At 49.8% G+C, this 18691-nt stretch overlaps 1 protein-coding gene across 1 annotated transcript in view; it reads right to left on the bottom strand.

Annotated features, from left to right (window-relative positions):
- Positions 1-127: 127 nt before the first annotated feature.
- LOC116970098 (lysine-specific demethylase 5C-like) overlaps positions 128-18691 on the bottom strand; it is a 36922-nt gene continuing 18358 nt past the window's right edge. The window contains exons 2-6 of the mRNA XM_033016826.1: positions 5646-5723; positions 4729-4851; positions 3226-3396; positions 1104-1238; positions 128-280 (exon numbers count right to left, since the gene is read on the bottom strand). Coding sequence (XP_032872717.1) covers positions 149-280; positions 1104-1238; positions 3226-3396; positions 4729-4851; positions 5646-5723 — 639 coding nt within the window. The 3' untranslated portion in view covers positions 128-148. The remainder of the gene's footprint in view (positions 281-1103; positions 1239-3225; positions 3397-4728; positions 4852-5645; positions 5724-18691) is intronic.

Here is an 18691-nt window from a genome sequence, read left to right as displayed (position 1 = left end):
GAGGGGGGGAGAGTGAGGGGAGGAGAGTGAGGGGGGGAGAGTGAGGGGAGGAGAGTGAGGGGAGGAGAGTGAGGGGAGGAGAGTGAGGGGAGGAGAGTGAGGGGGGGAGAGTGAGGGGAGGAGAGTGAGGGGAGGAGAGTGAGGGCAGCTACCCACCTTTCTTCCTGCTGGTTCGGTCTTTCACCACCAGTCCCAGCCCCACCATTTTGGGCCCGGCCCCATAGATCTGAAGCTTCTTCAGCTCGGGGTTCTTGGCGATGTCTGCCTCTGTCGGCTCCGTCTGGGGGGGGGGGGGGGGGGAAAGGTCAGGGGACGGACGAGGGTCTCGTTCAAACACCCTCCCCCCGCCCCCACCACCGGGACCAGCCTCTGTGACTGGCAGCAAGGAACTGCAGGCGCTTGTTTAAACCCATGACAGGTGCAGCAATGCTGGAGTAACTCAGCGGGGGGATGGGCAACGTCCCTGGAGAGAAGGAACGGGTGACGTTTCTTCAGTCTCGACCCGAAACGTCACCCAGAGACGCTGCCCGTCCCGCTGAGTTACTCCGGCACTTTGTGCCTGTCTTCAGGAAAAATTGTCCCTGGTAATAATAATAATAATAATGGATGGGATTTATATATATAGCGCCTTTCTAATACTCAAGGCGCTTTACATCGCATTATTCATTCACTCCTCAGTCACACTCGGTGGTGGTAAGCTACTTCTGTAGCCACAGCTGCCCTGGGGCAGACTGACGGAAGCGTGGCTGCCAATCCGCGCCTACGGCCCCTCCGACCACCACCAATCACTCACACACATTCACACACAGGCAAAGGTGGGTGAAGTGTCTTGCCCAAGGACACAACGACAGTATGCACTCCAAGCGGGATTCGAACCGGCTACCTTCCGGTTGCCAGCCGAACACTTAGCCCATTGTGCCATCTGTCATCCCAGATGGTTGGTAGGTAGGATAGGGCCTGTGATCACTGGTTGGCACAGACTCGGCGGGCCGAAGGGCCTGCTTCTGCGCTGTATGTCTCAACCAAACCAAACTAGGCTCCCTTCTCATCGCCCCCTCCTTCCCCCCCAACCTCCCCCTCCCCTCCCCTTGTCCTTCACTCACCTCGGCCTGCAGCCGCTTGGCTCGGCGCCCGTAGCTGTTCATCTTGGGGGGCTGCACGGACTGTCGCAGTGGGATGCTGTGGGGCTTGTACTCCCGATCCTTCTCCTCACTGTCAAACTGGGGGCCCGGCTGGCACTATGTGGGGGGGGGGGGGGGGGGGGGGACACAGGCAGAGAGAGTCATAGAAACATAAAACATAGAAAGTAGGTGCGAGAGTAGACCACCAGGTCCGTCGAGCCCGCACCGCCATTCGCTCATGGCTGAACACTAAACAGACACACTTACCCACAAACAGTAGACACAAGACACAGAACACAAGACACTACCCTCCCCTTTATACCGCTATCACCCCTCTCCACCCCAAAAACCTCGTGATCTCCTGGGGGAGGCAAAAAACCGGATAAAAACCCAGGTCCAATTCGGGGAAAAAATCCGGGAAATTCCTCTCCGACCCCAATCCAGGCGATCGACACTTGTCCAGGAGATCACTCAGGTCTTACTATACTAACCATACCTAGGTCCATATCCCTGCCCTCTCCCCGTAGCCCCTTATCCCCTTGGCAGCTAAAAAAACATCTATTTTAATCTTAAATATATTTAAAGTTTCTGCTTCCACTGCTCCCTGGGGCAGTGAATTCCATAAATTAACCACCCTCTGGGTGAAGAAGTTCTTCCTCATCTCAGTTTTAAAAGAGCCCCCCCTTATTCTGCAACTATGTCCCCTAGTTCTAGTTTCCCCGATCATTGGGAACATCCTCGGTGCATCCACCTGATCAAGGCCCCTCACGATCTTATATGTTTCAATGAGATCGCCTCTCATTCTTCTAAACTCCAAAGAGTAGAGTTCCAGCCTACTTAACCTCACAGCGGCAGCTGAGGAAGCACAATCTACCACAGGCAATGATGGTCCAATTCTACACGGCCATCGTAGAGTCTATCCTCACCTCCATCATGGTCTGGTTTGGCTCAGCCACCAAGCACGACTCCTGGAGGCTGCAGCGAATCGTCCGATCAGCAGAGAAGGTTATTGGCCTCAACCTTCCCTCCATTGATGAACTGTACACTGCAAGGGCCAGGAAGCGAGCGGGTAAGATCATCTCTGACCCCTCTCACCCTGGCCACAAACTCTTTGAATCACTTCCCTCTGGAAGGCGACTCCGGACGGTCAAAGCTGCCACATAAAACACAGCTTCCTTCCACGAAGGGTTTCAGGCCGAAATATTGCCTATTTCCTTCGCTCCTCACCCGCTGAGTTTCTCCAGCATTTCTGTCTACGCTCCACTCAATAACCTCCTTTTACTGTGGTATTTTGTTTCATTCACACGTTTAAACTGTAATGTTTTATTCTTAATGTTTATTGTTTATGTGTCATTCTTAATTGTTTACTGCAGGCGGAGCACCAAGGCAAATTCCTTGTATGTGTATATACTTGACTATACTTGAATGGAGCGCCTGGGCTTGTACACTCTGGAGTTTAGAAGGATGAGGGGGAATCTTATTGAAACATATAAGATTGTTAAGGGTTTGGACACGCTAGAGGCAGGAAACATGTTCCCGATGTTGGGGGAGTCCAGAACCAGGGGCCACACACACACACAGTTTAAGAATAAGGGGTCGGCCATTTAGAACGGAGACGAGGAAACACTTTTTCTCACAGAGAGTTGTGAGTCTGTGGAATTCTCTGCCTCAGGGGGCGGTGGAGGCCGGTTCTCTGGATGCTTTCAAGAGAGAGCTAGATAGGGCTCTTAAAGATAGCGGAGTCAGGGGAGAAGGCAGGAACGGGGTACTGATTGGGGATGATCAGCCATGATCACATTGAATGGCGGTGCTGGCTGGAAGGGCCGAATGGCCTCTACTCGGGCACCTATTGTCTATTGTCTAAACTGTAATGTTTTACTCTTAATGTTTATGTGTCATTCTTAATTGTTTACTGTGCGTTGTGTTGTTACTTGCGGGCGGAGCACCAAGGCAAATTCCTTGTATGTGTATATACTTGACTAATAAACATATTCATGGTGGGCCGAAGGGCCAGATCCTGCGTGCTGCACTGTCCGATGTTCCACCACCGGCCAGTCTGGCTGAGCCGTGGTAATCAACTCCCCCCCCCCCCCCGGACACTCACCGCTAGGCTGGCTCCAGACTGGAAGGTGTAGAAAGGATAGATGACGCGCTCGTAGTGGGAGCGCAGCAGCGAGCCGATACCCTTGCCCGGTGGGTAGCCCAGACGCTGGGCCACACGTGACCAGCGGCGTTCACGGCAGATGCCCTCATAGCCGCCCTCGTCAACGACAATCTGCAAGGCACGAGGGAGGAGAGTTGGGGTCAGGGTGAGGAGGGTGGACGCATCATCAACGCTTCTACTCCCACCACCAACGCCAATATAGGAGCAAAGAGGCCCTTCTGCAGTTGTACAGGGCCCTGGTGAGACCACACCTGGAGTATTGTGTACAGTTTTGGCCTGTTGGCCTTCATAACAAGAGGAGTTGAGTACAGGAGCAAAGAGGTCCTTCTGCAGTTGTACAGGGCCCTGGTGAGACCACACCTGGAGTATTGTGTGCAGTTTTGGCCTGTTGGCCTTCATAACAAGAGGAGTCGAGTACAGGAGCAAAGAGGTCCTTCTGCAGTTGTACAGGGCCCTGGTGAGACCACACCTGGAGTATTGTGTGCAGTTTTGGTCCCCTAATTTGAGGAAGGACATTCTTGCTATTGAGGGAGCCCAGCGTAGGTTCACCAGGTTAATTCCCGGGATGGCGGGACTGTGTCATATGCTGAGAGAATGGAGCGGCTGGGCTTGTACACTCTGTGGAGTTTAGAAGGATGAGAGGGCATCTCATTGAAACATATAAGATTATTAAGGGTTTGGACACGCTAGAGGCAGGAAACATGTTCCCGATGTTGGGGGAGTCCAGAACCAGGGGCCACACACACACACACAGTTTAAGAATAAGGGGTCGGCCATTTAGAACAGAGACGAGGAAACACTTTTTCTCACAGAGAGTTGTGAGTCTGTGGAATTCTCTGCCTCAGAGGGCGGTGGAGGTCGGTTCTCTGGATGCTTTCAAGAGAGAGCTAGATAGGGCTCTTAAAGATAGCGGAGTCAGGGGAGAAGGCAGGAACGGGGTACTGATTGGGGATGATCAGCCATGATCACATTGAATGGCGGTGCTGGCTGGAAGGGCCGAATGGCCTCTACTCCTGCACCTATTGTCTATTGTCATAGTCCAGGAGTGGGTTAACGTACGATGAGCGTTTGGGTCTGTACTCACTGGAGTTTAGAAGAACGAGGGGGGGACCTCATTGAAACATACAGAATAGTGAAAGGCCTGGATAGAGGCTGGGACTATCCCAACATTTAAGAAACAGTTAGACACGTACGTGGATAGGTCAGGTTTGGAGGGATATGGACCAAGCGCAGGCAGGTGGGACTAGTGTAGATGGGGCATGTTGGGCGGTGTGGGCAAGTTGGGCCGAAGGGCCTGTTTCTACACTGTATCACTCTGTGACTAGTGTAGATGGGGCATGTTGGGCCTGTTTCCACACTATATCACTCTATGGCATGTTCTCCACTGAGAAGGGCTGCGTAACTGCAGCAACACACTGTGTGTCGGGCTGCTGCCAGCGTTACCTTGTTGAGGCTGTACAAGTCGAGGATTCTCCGCTCCACATTGGGGATCTTCAACGTCGACCCCTGGAGCTCCCAGAACTTGGCGATCTGGTCCAGGAAGTTTAGCTTGACTCGCGTCTGTGCCTGGGGGAAGAAGAATGCGAAGAATCGGTCAAAACATCAGAGAAATAAAAATCACCCCCCAACCACCTCACCCCACCCCCACCCGCAGGTTCAATCCATCAGCGTATTCTGTGCGGGATGAGCTGACGACATGCTGATGATTTGGCCTTCATAGCAAGAAGATTTCAGTATAGGTCCTTCTGCAATTGTACAGGGCCCTGGTGAGACCACATCTGGAGTATTGTGTACAGTTTTGGTCCCCTAATTTAAGGAAGGACATCCTTGTGATTGAGGGAGCCCAGCGTAGGTTCACCAGATTGATCCCTGGGATGGCGGGACTGTCATATGAGGAAAGATTGAAAAGACTAGGCTTGTATTCACTGGAGTTTAGAAGGATGAGGGGGATTCTTGTAGAAACATATAAAATTACAAAAGGACTGGACAAGCTAGATGCAGGAAACATGTTCCCAATGTTGGGCGAGTCCAGAACCAGGGGCCACGCACAGTCTTAGAATAAAGGGGAGGCCATTTAAGACTGAGGTGAGAATAAACTTTTTCACGCAGAGAGTTGTGAGTTTGTGGAATTCCCTGCCACAGAGGGCAGTGGAGGCCAAGTCACTGGATGGATTTAAGAGAGAGTTAGATAGAGCTCTAGGGGCTAGTGGAGTCAAGGGATATGGGGAGAAGGCAGGCACGGGTTATTGATTGGGGACGATCAGCCATGATCACAATGAATGGCGAATGGTGCTGGCTCAAAGGGCCGAATGGCCTCTAGTCCTGCACCTATTGTCTACTGCATAGTGTGTAAAACTTACCTCCAATTCGTTCAACCGCTGAATTCGGGGCGTGAACTTGAAGTTGTCGACCTCGACTGCGAAAGGAGGCTGCCAGTCCTGGGGAAACAAAGGAAGAAGAGAGAGTGAGAGGGGGTGTTGATGAAGGCTGGAAGATGAGGGGGATAAACCCTGGGTATCAGAGCACAGACATGCGATCAGCAATCAAGTCATGGGGCCCTCATCGCTCATCGCTCATCCCCATTTCCACCCCCTCCCCCCGACGTTTATCCATCGATTTGCCACGATTGACAGGATCTCGGCAACCAAGTCAAACTCAAGTACAGTAGATATAGCAAAAGGAAAGATACCTGGTATCTTTATATCTGATGTATAGCACCATATTATCTGGACAGAATGCAAAAAAAAGCTTTTCACTTGTGTATCATGACAATAACAAACCTTTACCACTTTTTGTATGAGAGAGAATGGGTGCCACTTCTCCCCTCTCCCATCGGGAAGGACACTCTTGCTATTGAGGGAGCCCAGCGTAGGTTCACCAGGTTAATTCCCGGGATGGCGGGACTGTGTCATATGCTGAGAGAATGGAGCGGCTGGGCTTGTACACTCTGTGGAGTTTAGAAGGATGAGAGGATATCTCATTGAAACATATCAGATTATTAAGGGTTTGGACACGCTGGAGGCAGGAAACATGTTCCCCGTGTTGGGGGAGTCCAGAAACAGGGGCCACACACACAGTCTGAAGAAGGGTTTCGGCCCGAAACGTCGCCTATTTCCTTCGCTCCATAGATGCTGCTGCACCCTCTGGAGTTTCCCCAGCAATTTTGTGTACCTGCCACACACACACAGTTTAAGAATAAGGGGTCAGCCATTTAGAACGGAGACGAGGAAACACTTTTTCACCCAGAGAGTTGTGAGTCTGTGGAATTCTCTGCCTCAGAGGGCGGTGGAGGCAGGTTCTCTGGATACTTTCAAGAGAGAGCTAGATAGGGCTGTTAAAGATACTGGGTACTGATTGTACTATTCGGTGGGCCTAAAGTCTAAAGTAAAGAAAGGAATGGCGTGACTGGTGGACAATCTGGCTTCTCCTCGGTGGCTTGTGATGCGAGTAATGGCTCAGCCTCACCACAATGCCATCTGTCGGAGCTGGCAGGCGGCGTGGACACATGCTGTGCCCCTCTTAGGGAAGCATCTGCTCCCGATACACGAGGCATGAAGCAGGAGAGGCAGCAGCAGCAGCAGCAGCAGCTCAGTGCCGCACGAAGCAAGCTTCAGTCAGATCGAGCAAGCGAGCGGGGTTGGTAATGCTTCATTATTGTCACGTATACCAAGATACAGCAACACGCTTTCCCTGTGCCCCATCCAGTCAAATTGTACCGTACAGGCGTACAATCGACCCATGCACAAGTACAACAGGTGGTAAACAGAGAAAAATACATCAGTGCAGAGTATAGCTGTACAGTGTCACACAGCACGGAAACAGGCCCTCCCTTCAGCCCAACTTGCCCAACATGCCCCATCTACACTAGTCACAGAGTGATACAGTGTGGAAACAGGCCCTTCAGCCCAACTTGCCCACACTAGCCCAACATGCCCCATCTACACTAGTCACAGTGATACAGTGTGGAAACAGGCCCTTCCTTCAGCCCAACTTGCCCACACTAGCCAACATGCCCCATCTACACTAGTCACAGTGATACAGTGTGGAAACAGGCCCTTCAGCCCAACTTGCCCACACTAGCCCAACATGCCCCATCTACACTAGTCACAGTGATACAGTGTAGAAACAGGCCCTTCCTTCAGCCCAACTTGCCCACACCGCCCAACATGCCTCATCTACACTAGTCACAGAGTGATACATTGTGGAAACAGGCCCTTCCTTCAGCCCAACTTGCCCACACCGCCCAACATGCCCCATCTACACTAGTCACAGAGTGATACAGTGTGGAAACAGGCCCTTCAGCCCAACTTGCCCACACTAGCCCAACATGCCCCATCTACACTAGTCACAGAGTGATACAGTGTGGAAACAGGCCCTTCCTTCAGCCCAACTTGCCCACACCGCCCAACTTGCCCCATCTACACTAGTCACAGAGTGATACAGTGTAGAAACAGGCCCTTCCTTCAGCCCAACTTGCCCACACCGCCCAACATGCCCCATCTACACTAGTCACAGTGATACATTGTGGAAACAGGCCCTTCAGCCCAACTTGCCCACACCGCCCAACATGCCCCATCTACACTAGTCACAGAGTGATACATTGTGGAAACAGGCCCTTCAGCCCAACTTGCCCACACTAGCCCAACATGCCCCATCTACACTAGTCACAGAGTGATACAGTGTGGAAACAGGCCCTTCCTTCAGCCCAACTTGCCCACACCGCCCAACATGCCCCAACTACACTAGTCACAGAGTGATACAGTGTGGAAACAGGCCCTTCCTTCAGCCCAACTTGCCCACACCGCCCAACATGCCCCAACTACACTAGTCACAGAGTGATAGTGTGGAAACAGGCCCTTCCTTCAGCCCAACTTGCCCACACCGCCCAACATGCCCCAACTACACTAGTCACAGAGTGATAGTGTGGAAACAGGCCCTTCAGCCCAACTTGCCCACACCGCCCAACATGCCCCATCTACACTAGTAACAGAGTGATACAGTGTGGAAACAGACCCTTCAGCCCAACTTGCCCACACTAGCCCAACTTGCCCCATCTACACTAGTCACAGAGTGATACAGTGTGGAAACAGGCCCTTCAGCCCAACTTGCCCACACTGCCCAACATGCCCCATCTATGCAAGGAGCATTCGTAATAAGGTGGATGAGTTGAACGTGCAGATAGCTATTAATGACTATGATATAGTTGGGATCACGGAGACATGGCTCCAGGGTGACCAAGGCTGGGAGCTGAACATCCAGGGATATTTAATATTCAGGAGGGATAGAGAGAAAGGAAAAGGAGGTGGGGTAGCGTTGCTGATTAGAGAGGAGATTAACGCAATGGAAAGGAAGGACATTAGTTTGGAGGATGTGGAATCGGTATGGGTAGAGCTGCGAAACACTAAGGGGCAGAAAACGCTGGTGGGTGTTGTGTACAGGCCACCTAACAGTAGTAGTGAAGTTGGAGATGGTATCAAACAGGAAATTAGAAATGCGTGCGATAAAGGCAAAACCGTTATAATGGGTGACTTCAATCTACATATAGATTGGGTGAATCAAATTGGCAGGGGTGCTGAGGAAGAGGATTTCTTGGAATGTATGCGGGATAGTTATCTAAATCAACATGTAGAGGAACCAACGAGAGAGCAGGCTATTTTAGACTGGTATTGAGTAATGAGGAAGGGTTAGTTAGCAGTCTTGTTGTACGTGCCCCCTTGGGCAAGAGTGACCATAATATGGTTGAGTTCTTCATTAGGATGGAGAGTGACATTGTTAATTCAGAAACAATGGTTCTGAACTTAAAGAAAGGTAACTTTGAGGGTATGAGACGTGAGTTGGCCAAGATTGACTGGCAATTAATTCTAAAAGGGTTGACGGTGGATATGCAATGGAAGACATTTAAAGACTGCATGGATGAACTACAAAAATTGTTCATCCCAGTTTGGCAAAAGAATAAATCAGGGAAGGTAGTGCATCCGTGGATAACAAGGGAAATCAGGGATAGTATCAAAGCGAAGGATGATGCGTACAAATTAGCCAGAAAAAGCAGCATACCGGAGGACTGGGAGAAATTCAGAGACCAGCAGAGGAGGACAAAGGGCTTAATTAGGAAAGGAAAAATAGATTATGAAATAAAACTGGCAGGGAACATAAAAACTGACTGCAAAAGTTTTTATAGATATGTGAAAAGAAAGAGATTAGTTAAAACAAATGTAGGTCCCTTGCAGTCAGAAACAGGTGAGTTGATCATGGGGAACAAGGATATGGCGGACCAATTGAATAACTACTTTGGTTCCGTCTTCACTAAGGAAGACATAATAATCTGCGGAATAGCAGGGACCGCGGGTCAAGGAGGAATTGAGTGAAATCCAGGTTAGCAGGGAAGTGGTGTTGGGTAAATTAAATGGATTAAAGGCCGATAAATCCCCAGGGCCAGATAGGCTGCATCCCAGAGTACTTAAGGAAGTAGCTCCAGAAATAGTGGATGCATTAGTAATAATCTTTCAAACTCTTTAGATTCTGGAGTAGTTCCTGAGGATTGGCGGGTAGCAAACGTAACCCCACTTTTTAAGAAGAGAGGGAGAGAGAAAACGGGGAATTACAGACCAGTTAGTCTAACATCGGTAGTGGGGAAACTACTAGAGTCAGTTATTAAAGATGGGATAGCAGCACATTTGGAAAGTGGTGAAATCATTGGACAAAGTCAGCATGGATTTACAAAAGGTAAATCATGTCTGACGAATCTTATAGAATTTTTCGAGGATGTATCTAGTAGCGTGGATAGGGGAGAACCAGTGGATGTGGTGTATCTGGACTTCCAGAAGGCTTTCGACAAGGTCCCACATAAGAGATTAGTATACAAACTTAAAGCACACGGCATTGGGGGTTCAGTATTGATGTGGATAGAGAACTGGCTGGCAAACAGGAAGCAAAGAGTAGGAGTAAACGGGTCCTTTTCACAATGGCAGGCAGTGACTAGTGGGGTACCGCAAGGCTCAGTGCTGGGACCCCAGCTATTTACAATATATATTAATGATCTGGATGAGGGAATTGAAGGCAATATCTCCAAGTTTGCGGATGACACTAAGCTGGGAGGCAGTGTTAGCTGTGAGGAGGATGCTAGGAGACTGCAAGGTGACTTGGACAGGCTGGGTGAGTGGACAAATGTTTGGCAGATGCAGTATAATGTGGATAAATGTGGATAAATGTGAGGTTATCCATTTTGGTGGCAAAAACAGGAAAGCAGACTATTATCTAAATGGTGGCCGACTAGGAAAAGGGGAGATGCAGCGAGACCTGGGTGTCATGGTACACCAGTCATTGAAAGTAGGCATGCAGGTGCAGCAGGCAGTGAAGAAAGCGAATGGTATGTTAGCTTTCATAGCAAAAGGATTTGAGTCCAGGGGCAGGGAGGTTCTACTGCAGTTGTACAGGGTCTTGGTGAGACCACACCTGGAGTATTGCGTACAGTTTTGGTCTCTAAATCTGAGGAAGGACATTATTGCCCTAGAGGGAGTGCAGAGAAGGTTCACCAGACTGATTCCTGGGATGTCAGGACTGTCTTATGAAGAAAGACTGGATAGACTTGGTTTATACTCTCTAGAATTTAGGAGATTGAGAGGGGATCTTATAGAAACTTATAAAATTCTTAAGCAGTTGGACAGGCTAGATGCAGGAAGATTGCTCCCGATGTTGGGGAAGTCCAGGACAAGGGGTCACAGCTTAAGGATAAGGGGGAAATCCTTTAAAACCGAGATGAGAAGAACTTTTTTCACACAGAGAGTGGTGAATCTCTGGAACTCTCTGCCACAGAGGGTAGTCGAGGCCAGTTCATTGGCTATATTTAAGAGGGAGTTAGATGTGGCCCTTGTGGCTAAGGGGATCAGAGGGTATGGAGAGAAGGCAGGTACGGGATACTGAGTTGGATGATCAGCCATGATCATATTGAATGGCGGTGCAGGCTCGAAGGGCCGAATGGCCTCTACTCCTGCACCTAATTTCTATCTACACTAGTCACAGAGTGATACAGTGTGGAAACAGGCCCTTCAGCCCAACATGCCCACACCGCCCAACATGCCCCATCTACACTAGTCACAGAGTGGAAACAGGCCCTTCCTTCAGCCCAACTTGCCCACACAGCCCAACATGCCCCATCTACACAAGTCACAGAGTGATACAGTGTGGAAACAGGCCCTTCCTTCAGCCCAACTTGCCCACACCGCCCAACATGCCCCTTCTACGCTAGTTTCACCTGCCTGCGTTTGGTCCATATCCCTCTAAACATTTCCTATCCATATACCTGTCCAAATGTTTCTTAAACATTGCAACGCTACCAGCCTCAACTACCTCCTCCGGTAGCTCGTTCCATAGACCGACAACCCTTTGTGAAAAACAGATTCTTACTAAATCTCCCCCCCCCCCACCTTAAACCTGTGACACCCCTTTCCACAGAGTCCATGGAAGGTGAGACCAAGTGCAGGCTCGGCGATCGTTTCGCCCCAACACCTCCGCTCGGTTCGCCATCCCAGGGATCAATCTGGTGAACCTACGCTGCACTGCCTCAATCGCAAGGATGTCCTTCCTCAAATTAGGAGACCAAAACTGTACGCAATACCCCACAATCTCACCAGAGCCAAACTGTACACAATACTCCAGATGTGGTCTTACCAGAGCCCTGTACAATTGCAGAAGAACCTCTCTACTCCTATACTGAAATCCTTGTTATACTTTGGCCCGAAACGTTGCCTATTCCTTCACTCCATAGATGCTGCCTCACCCGCTGAGTTTCTCCAGCATTTTGTCTACCAAGGTAGGAGAGGCTGGTTTGTACGAAGGGCTGGGTTACATACAACACCTTTAAACACCCCACAAAAGCTCGATGAAACAAGACAAGCAGCCGGAGAGGCACGCCGTTTAAACACCAGACAAACCACTCACACGCATCTCACATTCATTACATTGTTCACCCCCCCCACCCACCCCACGTGGACACAAGGCTTCACCTGAAACCACCGTACCCCAGAAGGGGCAGGGAGGGACAGCGAGCCTCGGGCGGGCCTGGCAGAGCCGCTGCCTCACGGCTCCAGCTTCATCCCTCGTCTCTGCTGCTGCCTGTGTGGAGCTTGCAAGTCTAAGCTAGGCCAGTCATCATACGGCACGGAAACAGGCCCTTCGGCCCAGCGGGTCCGTGCCGACCAGCGATCCCCGCACACTAGTTTAGTTTAGAGATATAGCACAGAAACAGGCCCTTCGGCCCAGCGGGTCCGTGCCGACCAGCGATCCCCGCACACTAGTTTAGTTTATAGATACAGCACGGAAACAGGCCCTTCGGCCCAGCGGGTCCGTGCCGACCAGCGATCCCCGCACACTAGTTTAGTTTAGAGATACAGCACAGAAACAGGCCCTTCGGCCCACCGGGTCCGTGCCGACCAGCGATCCCCGCACACTAACACTATCCTACACACATTGGGGACAATTTTTACATTTACCAAGCCAATTAACCTACAAACCTGCACGTCTTTGGAGTGTGGGAGGAATCCGAAGCTCTCACTCAGGTGGCGGGGAGAACGTGCAAACTCCGTACAGGCAGCACCCGTAGCCGGGATGGAACCAGGGTCTCTGGGGCTGCATTCGCCGTGAGGCAGAGCCATCTGTATTTCCTTATTGAGGGAGCGTGGGTTTAACTGAATGGTTTGCTACGCTACGCTACTTCAGAGAGTCTGGGAATGAAAATAAAACGGCAGATGGGGGAAATATGAGAGTGGCACGCAGGGCAGGCAGGCACCACAATGGGATTCCAACTCCTGACTCAGCACATGCAGGATCAGGTCTGCTCCACACTCACACAGGCCCCACATGGAAACAGGCCCTTCAGCCCAACTCACCATGCCCACCAAAATGCCCCGTCCAAGCTCGGCCCATATCCCTCCAAACCTGTCCTATCCTTGTCCCTGTCCAAGCATCTTTTAGATATTAGAAACATAGAAACATAGAAATTAGGTGCAGGAGTAGAGGCCATTCGGCCCTTCGAGCCTGCACCATTCGCCATTCAATATGATCATGGCTGATCATCCAACTCAGTATCCCGTACCTGCCTTCTCTCCATACCCTCTGATCCCCTTAGCCACAAGGGCCACATCTAACTCCCTCTTAAATATAGCCAATGAACTGGCCTCGACTACCCTCTGTGGCAGAGAGTTCCAGAGATTCACCACTCTCTGTGTGAAAAAAGTTCTTCTCATCTCGGTTTTAAAGGATTTCCCCCTTATCCTTAAGCTGTGACCCCTTGTCCTGGACTTCCCCAACATCAGGAGTAATCTTCCTGCATCTAGCCTGTCCAACCCCTTAAGAATTTTGTAAGTTTCTATAAGATCCCCTCTCAATCTCCTAAATTCTAGAGAGTATAAACCAAGTCTATCCAGTCTTTCTTCATAAGACAGTCCTGACATCCCAGGAATCAGTCTGGTGAACCTTCTCTGCACTCCCTCTATGGCAATAATGTCCTTCCTCAGATTTGGAGACCAAAACTGTACGCAATACTCCAGGTGTGGTCTCACCAAGACCCTGTACAACTGCAGTAGAACCTCCCTGCTCCTATACTCAAATCCTTTTGCTATGAAAGCTAACATACCATTCGCTTTCTTCACTGCCTGCTGCACCTGCATGCCTACTTTCAATGACTGGAGTACCATGACACCCAGGTCTCGCTGCATCTCCCCTTTTCCTAGTCGGCCACCATTTAGATAATAGTCTGACTATTGTAGACTATTGTTATAGTCTGATATTTTGGGTATATAGTCGGCTATATAGGCGGGTATTCTGTTGGTTCACATGCTTGATCAATGGTGTTTTATCATTATTAGTGTTTAGTGTTTTCTGAATCATTCGTAACTGTCTCTGTATGTCATGTTGTTACTTGTGGGCGGAGCACCAAGGCAAATTCCTTGTATGTGAATACTTGGCCAATAAACGCACTTACTTACTTAGTCCCAGCCTCAACTACCTCCTCTGGCAGCTCGTTCCATACACCCACCACCCTAGAGGAGGCAGAGAGAGATTTGGTTGATCTGTCCACCTCTTTCACACACAGAGAGTGGTGAATCTGTGGAACTCTCTGCCACAGAAGGTAGTTGAGGCCAGGCTATATTTAAGAGGGAGTTAGATGTGGCCCTTGTGGCTAAAGGGATCAGGGGGTATGGAGAGAAGGCAGGTACAGGATACTGAGTTGGATGATCAGCCATGATCATATTGAATGGCGAATGGTGGAGGCTCGAAGGGCCGAATGTATCTAAGATTTACTAGAATGTTGTCTGGGTTTCAGCAACTAAGTTACAGAGAAAGGTTGAACAAGTTAGGGCTTTATTCTTTGGAGCGCAGAAGGTTAAGGGGGGACTTGATAGAGGTTTTTAAAATGATGAGAGGGATAGACAGAGCTTTTCCCACTGAGAGTAGGGAAGATTCAAACAAGGGGACATGACTTGAGAATGAAGGGACTGAAGTTTAGGGGTAACATGAGGGGGAACTTCTTTACTCAGAGAGTGGTAGCTGTGTGGAATGAGCTTCCAGTGAAGGTGGTGGAGGCAGGTTCGTTTTTATCATTTAAAAATAAATTGGATAGTTATATGGATGGGAAAGGAATGGAGGGTTATGGTCTGAGCGCAGGTATATGGGACTAGGGGGAGAATACGTGTTCGGCACGGACTAGAAGGGTCGAGATGGCCTGTTTCCGTGCTGTAATTGTTATATGGTTATATGGTTACTCCTGCACCTATTGTCTATGTTTCTATGTTTCCCTCTCGTCAACAATGGCCCAGCGGTAGAGTTGCCGCCTCACGGGGCCAGAGACCCGGGTTCCAACATGACCACGGGTGCTGTCTGTACGGAGTTTGCACGTTCTCCCTGTGACCCGCGTGGGTTTTCTCCGAGATCCTCGGTTTCCTCCCGCACTCCAAAGACGGGCGGGTTTGACGGTTTTAATAGACTGGGTTTGAGTGTAAAAAATTGTAGGATAGAATTAATGTGCGGGGATCGCTGGTCGGTGCGGGATCGGTGGGCCTGTTCCCGCACTGTATCTCTCAACTAAACTAACTATCCCAGGCCCTGCGCACCCATCTTCCTCAAGGGCTGTGCCATATACGTCACAGAACAAGGAAACAGGCGAGAAAGAACAGCAAATGCTGCATAAAATGGAAGGGAGACACAAAAATGCTGGAGAAACTCAGCGGGTGAGGCAGCGTCTATGGAGAGAAGGAACGGGTGATGTCTTGGGTCGAGACCCTTCTTCAGACTGATGTCAGGGGGGGGGCGGAGATAGAGAGTGGGCGGAGGCAGTAGTAGAGGAACTGGGAAGGGGGAGGAGGGAGAAAGCAAGGGCTATCTGAAATTAGAGAAGTCAATGTTCATACCGCTGGGGTGTAAACTGCCCAAGCGGAAAAGGAAACATGCTGTCTAAAATGCCTCATCTAACCCTCTAGATAGATAGAGGGATAAATACTTTATTAATCCCCTCAGGGAAATTCAGATGTCCAGTAGTCAACACAGTCAGAACACAAAGCAGACAATACATCTAAACTTTTCCTATCCATGTACCTGTCCAAATGTCTGTTAAATCTTGTTAGAGTGCCCGCCTCAACTACCTCCTCTGGCAGCTCGTTCCATACACCCACCACCCTCTGTGTGGGAAAAGCTGCAGGGGTAGGGGTGATGGTGGGAGGGAGGTATGATGGTGGCATTTAGACTGGACATTTGACGGGCAGGGAAGGGAGGGATACGGATCATGTGCAGGCAGCGGAGATTTGAACTCAAGTCCAGCGTGGATGTTGTGGGCTGAAGGGCCTCTTCCTGTGCTACCAACAATGTTCTGTGTTCCATGTGACAATAGACAATAGACAATAGGTGCAGGAGTAGAGGCCATTCGGCCCTTCGATCACGGCTGATCATCCCCAATCAGTATCCCGTTCCTGCCTTCTCCCCATATCCCCCTGACTCCACTATCTTTAAGAGCCCTATCTAGCTCTCTCTTGAAAGTATCCAGAGAACCTGCCTCCACCGCCCTCAGAGGCAGAGAATTCCACAGACTCACCACTCTCTGTCAGAAAAAGTGTTTCCTCGTCTCCGTTCTAAATGGCCGACCCCTTATTCTTAACCTGTGTGTGTGGCCCCTGGTTCTGGACTCCCCCAACATCGGGAACATGTTTCCTGCCTCTAGCGTGTCCAAACACTTAACAATCTTATATGTTTCAATGAGATACCCTCTCATCCTTCTAAACTCCAGGTGCTCCATTCTCTCAGCATATGACAGTCCCGCCATCCTGGGAATTAACCTGGTGAACCTACGCTGGGCTCCCTCAATAGCAAGAATGTCCTTCCTCAAATTAGGGGACCAAAACTGCACACAATACTCCAGGTGTGGTCTCACCAGGGCCCTGTACAACTGCAGAAGGACCTCTTTGCTCCTGTACTCAACTCCTCTTGTTATGAAGGCCAACAGGCCAAAACTGCACACAATATTCCAGACGTACATGGTAAATGGTAGGGAATTGAGGAATGCAGTTGAACAGAGGGATCTAGGAATAACTGTGCATAGTTCCCTGAAGGTGGAATCTCATGTAGATAGGGTGGTAAAGAAAGCTTTTGGTGTGCTGGCCTTTATAAATCAGAGCATTGAGTATAGAAGTTGGGATGTAATGTTAAAATTGTACAAGGCATTGGTGAGGCCAATTCTGGAGTATGGTGTACAATTCTGGTCGCCTAATTATAGGAAAGATGTCAACAAAATAGAGAGAATACAGAGGAGATTTACTAGAATGTTGCCTGGGTTTCAGCACCTAAGTTACAGAGAAAGGTTGAACAAGTTAGGTCTTTATTCTTTGGAGCGCAGAAGGTTAAGGGGGGACCTGATAGAGGTCTTTAAAATGATGAGAGGGATAGACAGAGTTGACAGAGTGGATAAGCTTTTCCCACTGAGAGTAGGGAAGTTTCAAACAAGAGGACATGACTTGAGAATTCAGGGACAGAAGTTTAGGGGGGACTTCTTTACTCAGAGAGTGGTAGCTGTGTGGAATGAGCTTCCAGTGGAAGTGGTGGAGGCAGGTTCGATTTTATCATTTAAAAATAAATTGGATAGGTATATGGACGGGAAAGGAATGGAGGGTTATGGTCTGAGTGCAGGTAGATGGGACTAGGTGAGAGTACAGTGTTCGGCACGGACTAGAAGGGTCGAGATGGCCTGTTTCCGTGCTGTCATTGTTATATGGTTATTATATGGTTACAGGTGTGGTCTCACCAGGGCCCTGTCCAACTGCAGGAGGATGACTGCTACAACTGCTGAGGGCAAGATGCCGGGCACTGTCTTCAGCAGTATGTGGCCTGCCACAGTGTAAACCACCGCAGCACGTCACACACCAAGTCCAGCCTGGCGCCCACACGCATACCCGGACTAAACAAATCCACGGCCTTTAAACAGTGCACAGGAAGCAAAATCCACAGCTGTGTCAAACAGGAACTCCCTGCGTTTCACAAACAGCTCGTCACACAGATGAGGGGAAAGTTACTTTAGTTTATAGAGTTGATTCTCAGCTGTAGAAATGTCTTTGCTCGGGGCAGTTGTTAGATGCGGAGTCACAGAGCAGATCTAGGGGAAAGTACAGCACAGGTAGAAACATAGAAACATAGAAATTAGGTGCAGGAGTAGGCCATTCGGCCCTTCGAGCCTGCACCGCCATTCAATATGATCATGGCTGATCATCCAACTCAGTATCCCGTACCTGCCTTCTCTCCATACCCTCTGATCCCCTTAGCCTCAAGGGCCACATCTAACTCCCTCTTAAATATAGCCAATGAACTGGCCTTGACTACCCTCTGTGGCAGAGAGTTCCAGAGATTCACCACTCTCTGTGTGAAAAAAGTTCTTCTCATCTCGGTTTTAAAGGATTTCCCCCTTATCCTTAAGCTGTGACCCCTTGTCCTGGACTTCCCCAACATCGGGAGCAATCTTCCTGCATCTAGCCTGTCCAACCCCTTAATAATTTTGTAAGTTTCTATAAGATCCCCTCTCAATCTCCTAAATTCTAGAGAGTATAAACCAAGTCTATCCAGTCTTTCTTCATAAGACAGTCCTGGAATCAATCTGGTGAACCTTCTCTGCACTCCCTCTATGGCAATAATGTCCTTCCTCAGATTTGGTAGACAAAAGTGCTGGAGAAACTCAGCGGGTGAGGCAGCATCTATGGAGCGAAGGAAATAGGCAACGTTTCCGGCCCGAAACCCTGAAGGAAATAGGCAACGTTTCGGCCCGAAACCCTTCCGGGTTTCGGCCCGAAACGTTGCCTATTTCCTTCGCTCCACAGATGCTGCCGCACCCGCTGAGCTTCTCCAGCATTTTTGTCTACCTTCGATTTTCCAGCAT

This window comes from Amblyraja radiata, unplaced genomic scaffold, assembly GCF_010909765.2.
Source record: "Amblyraja radiata isolate CabotCenter1 unplaced genomic scaffold, sAmbRad1.1.pri scaffold_526_ctg1, whole genome shotgun sequence".
NCBI lineage: Eukaryota > Metazoa > Chordata > Chondrichthyes > Rajiformes > Rajidae > Amblyraja > Amblyraja radiata.
Note: the sequence above shows the minus strand (reverse complement) of the source record. Positions and strands in the feature narration are given on the sequence as shown.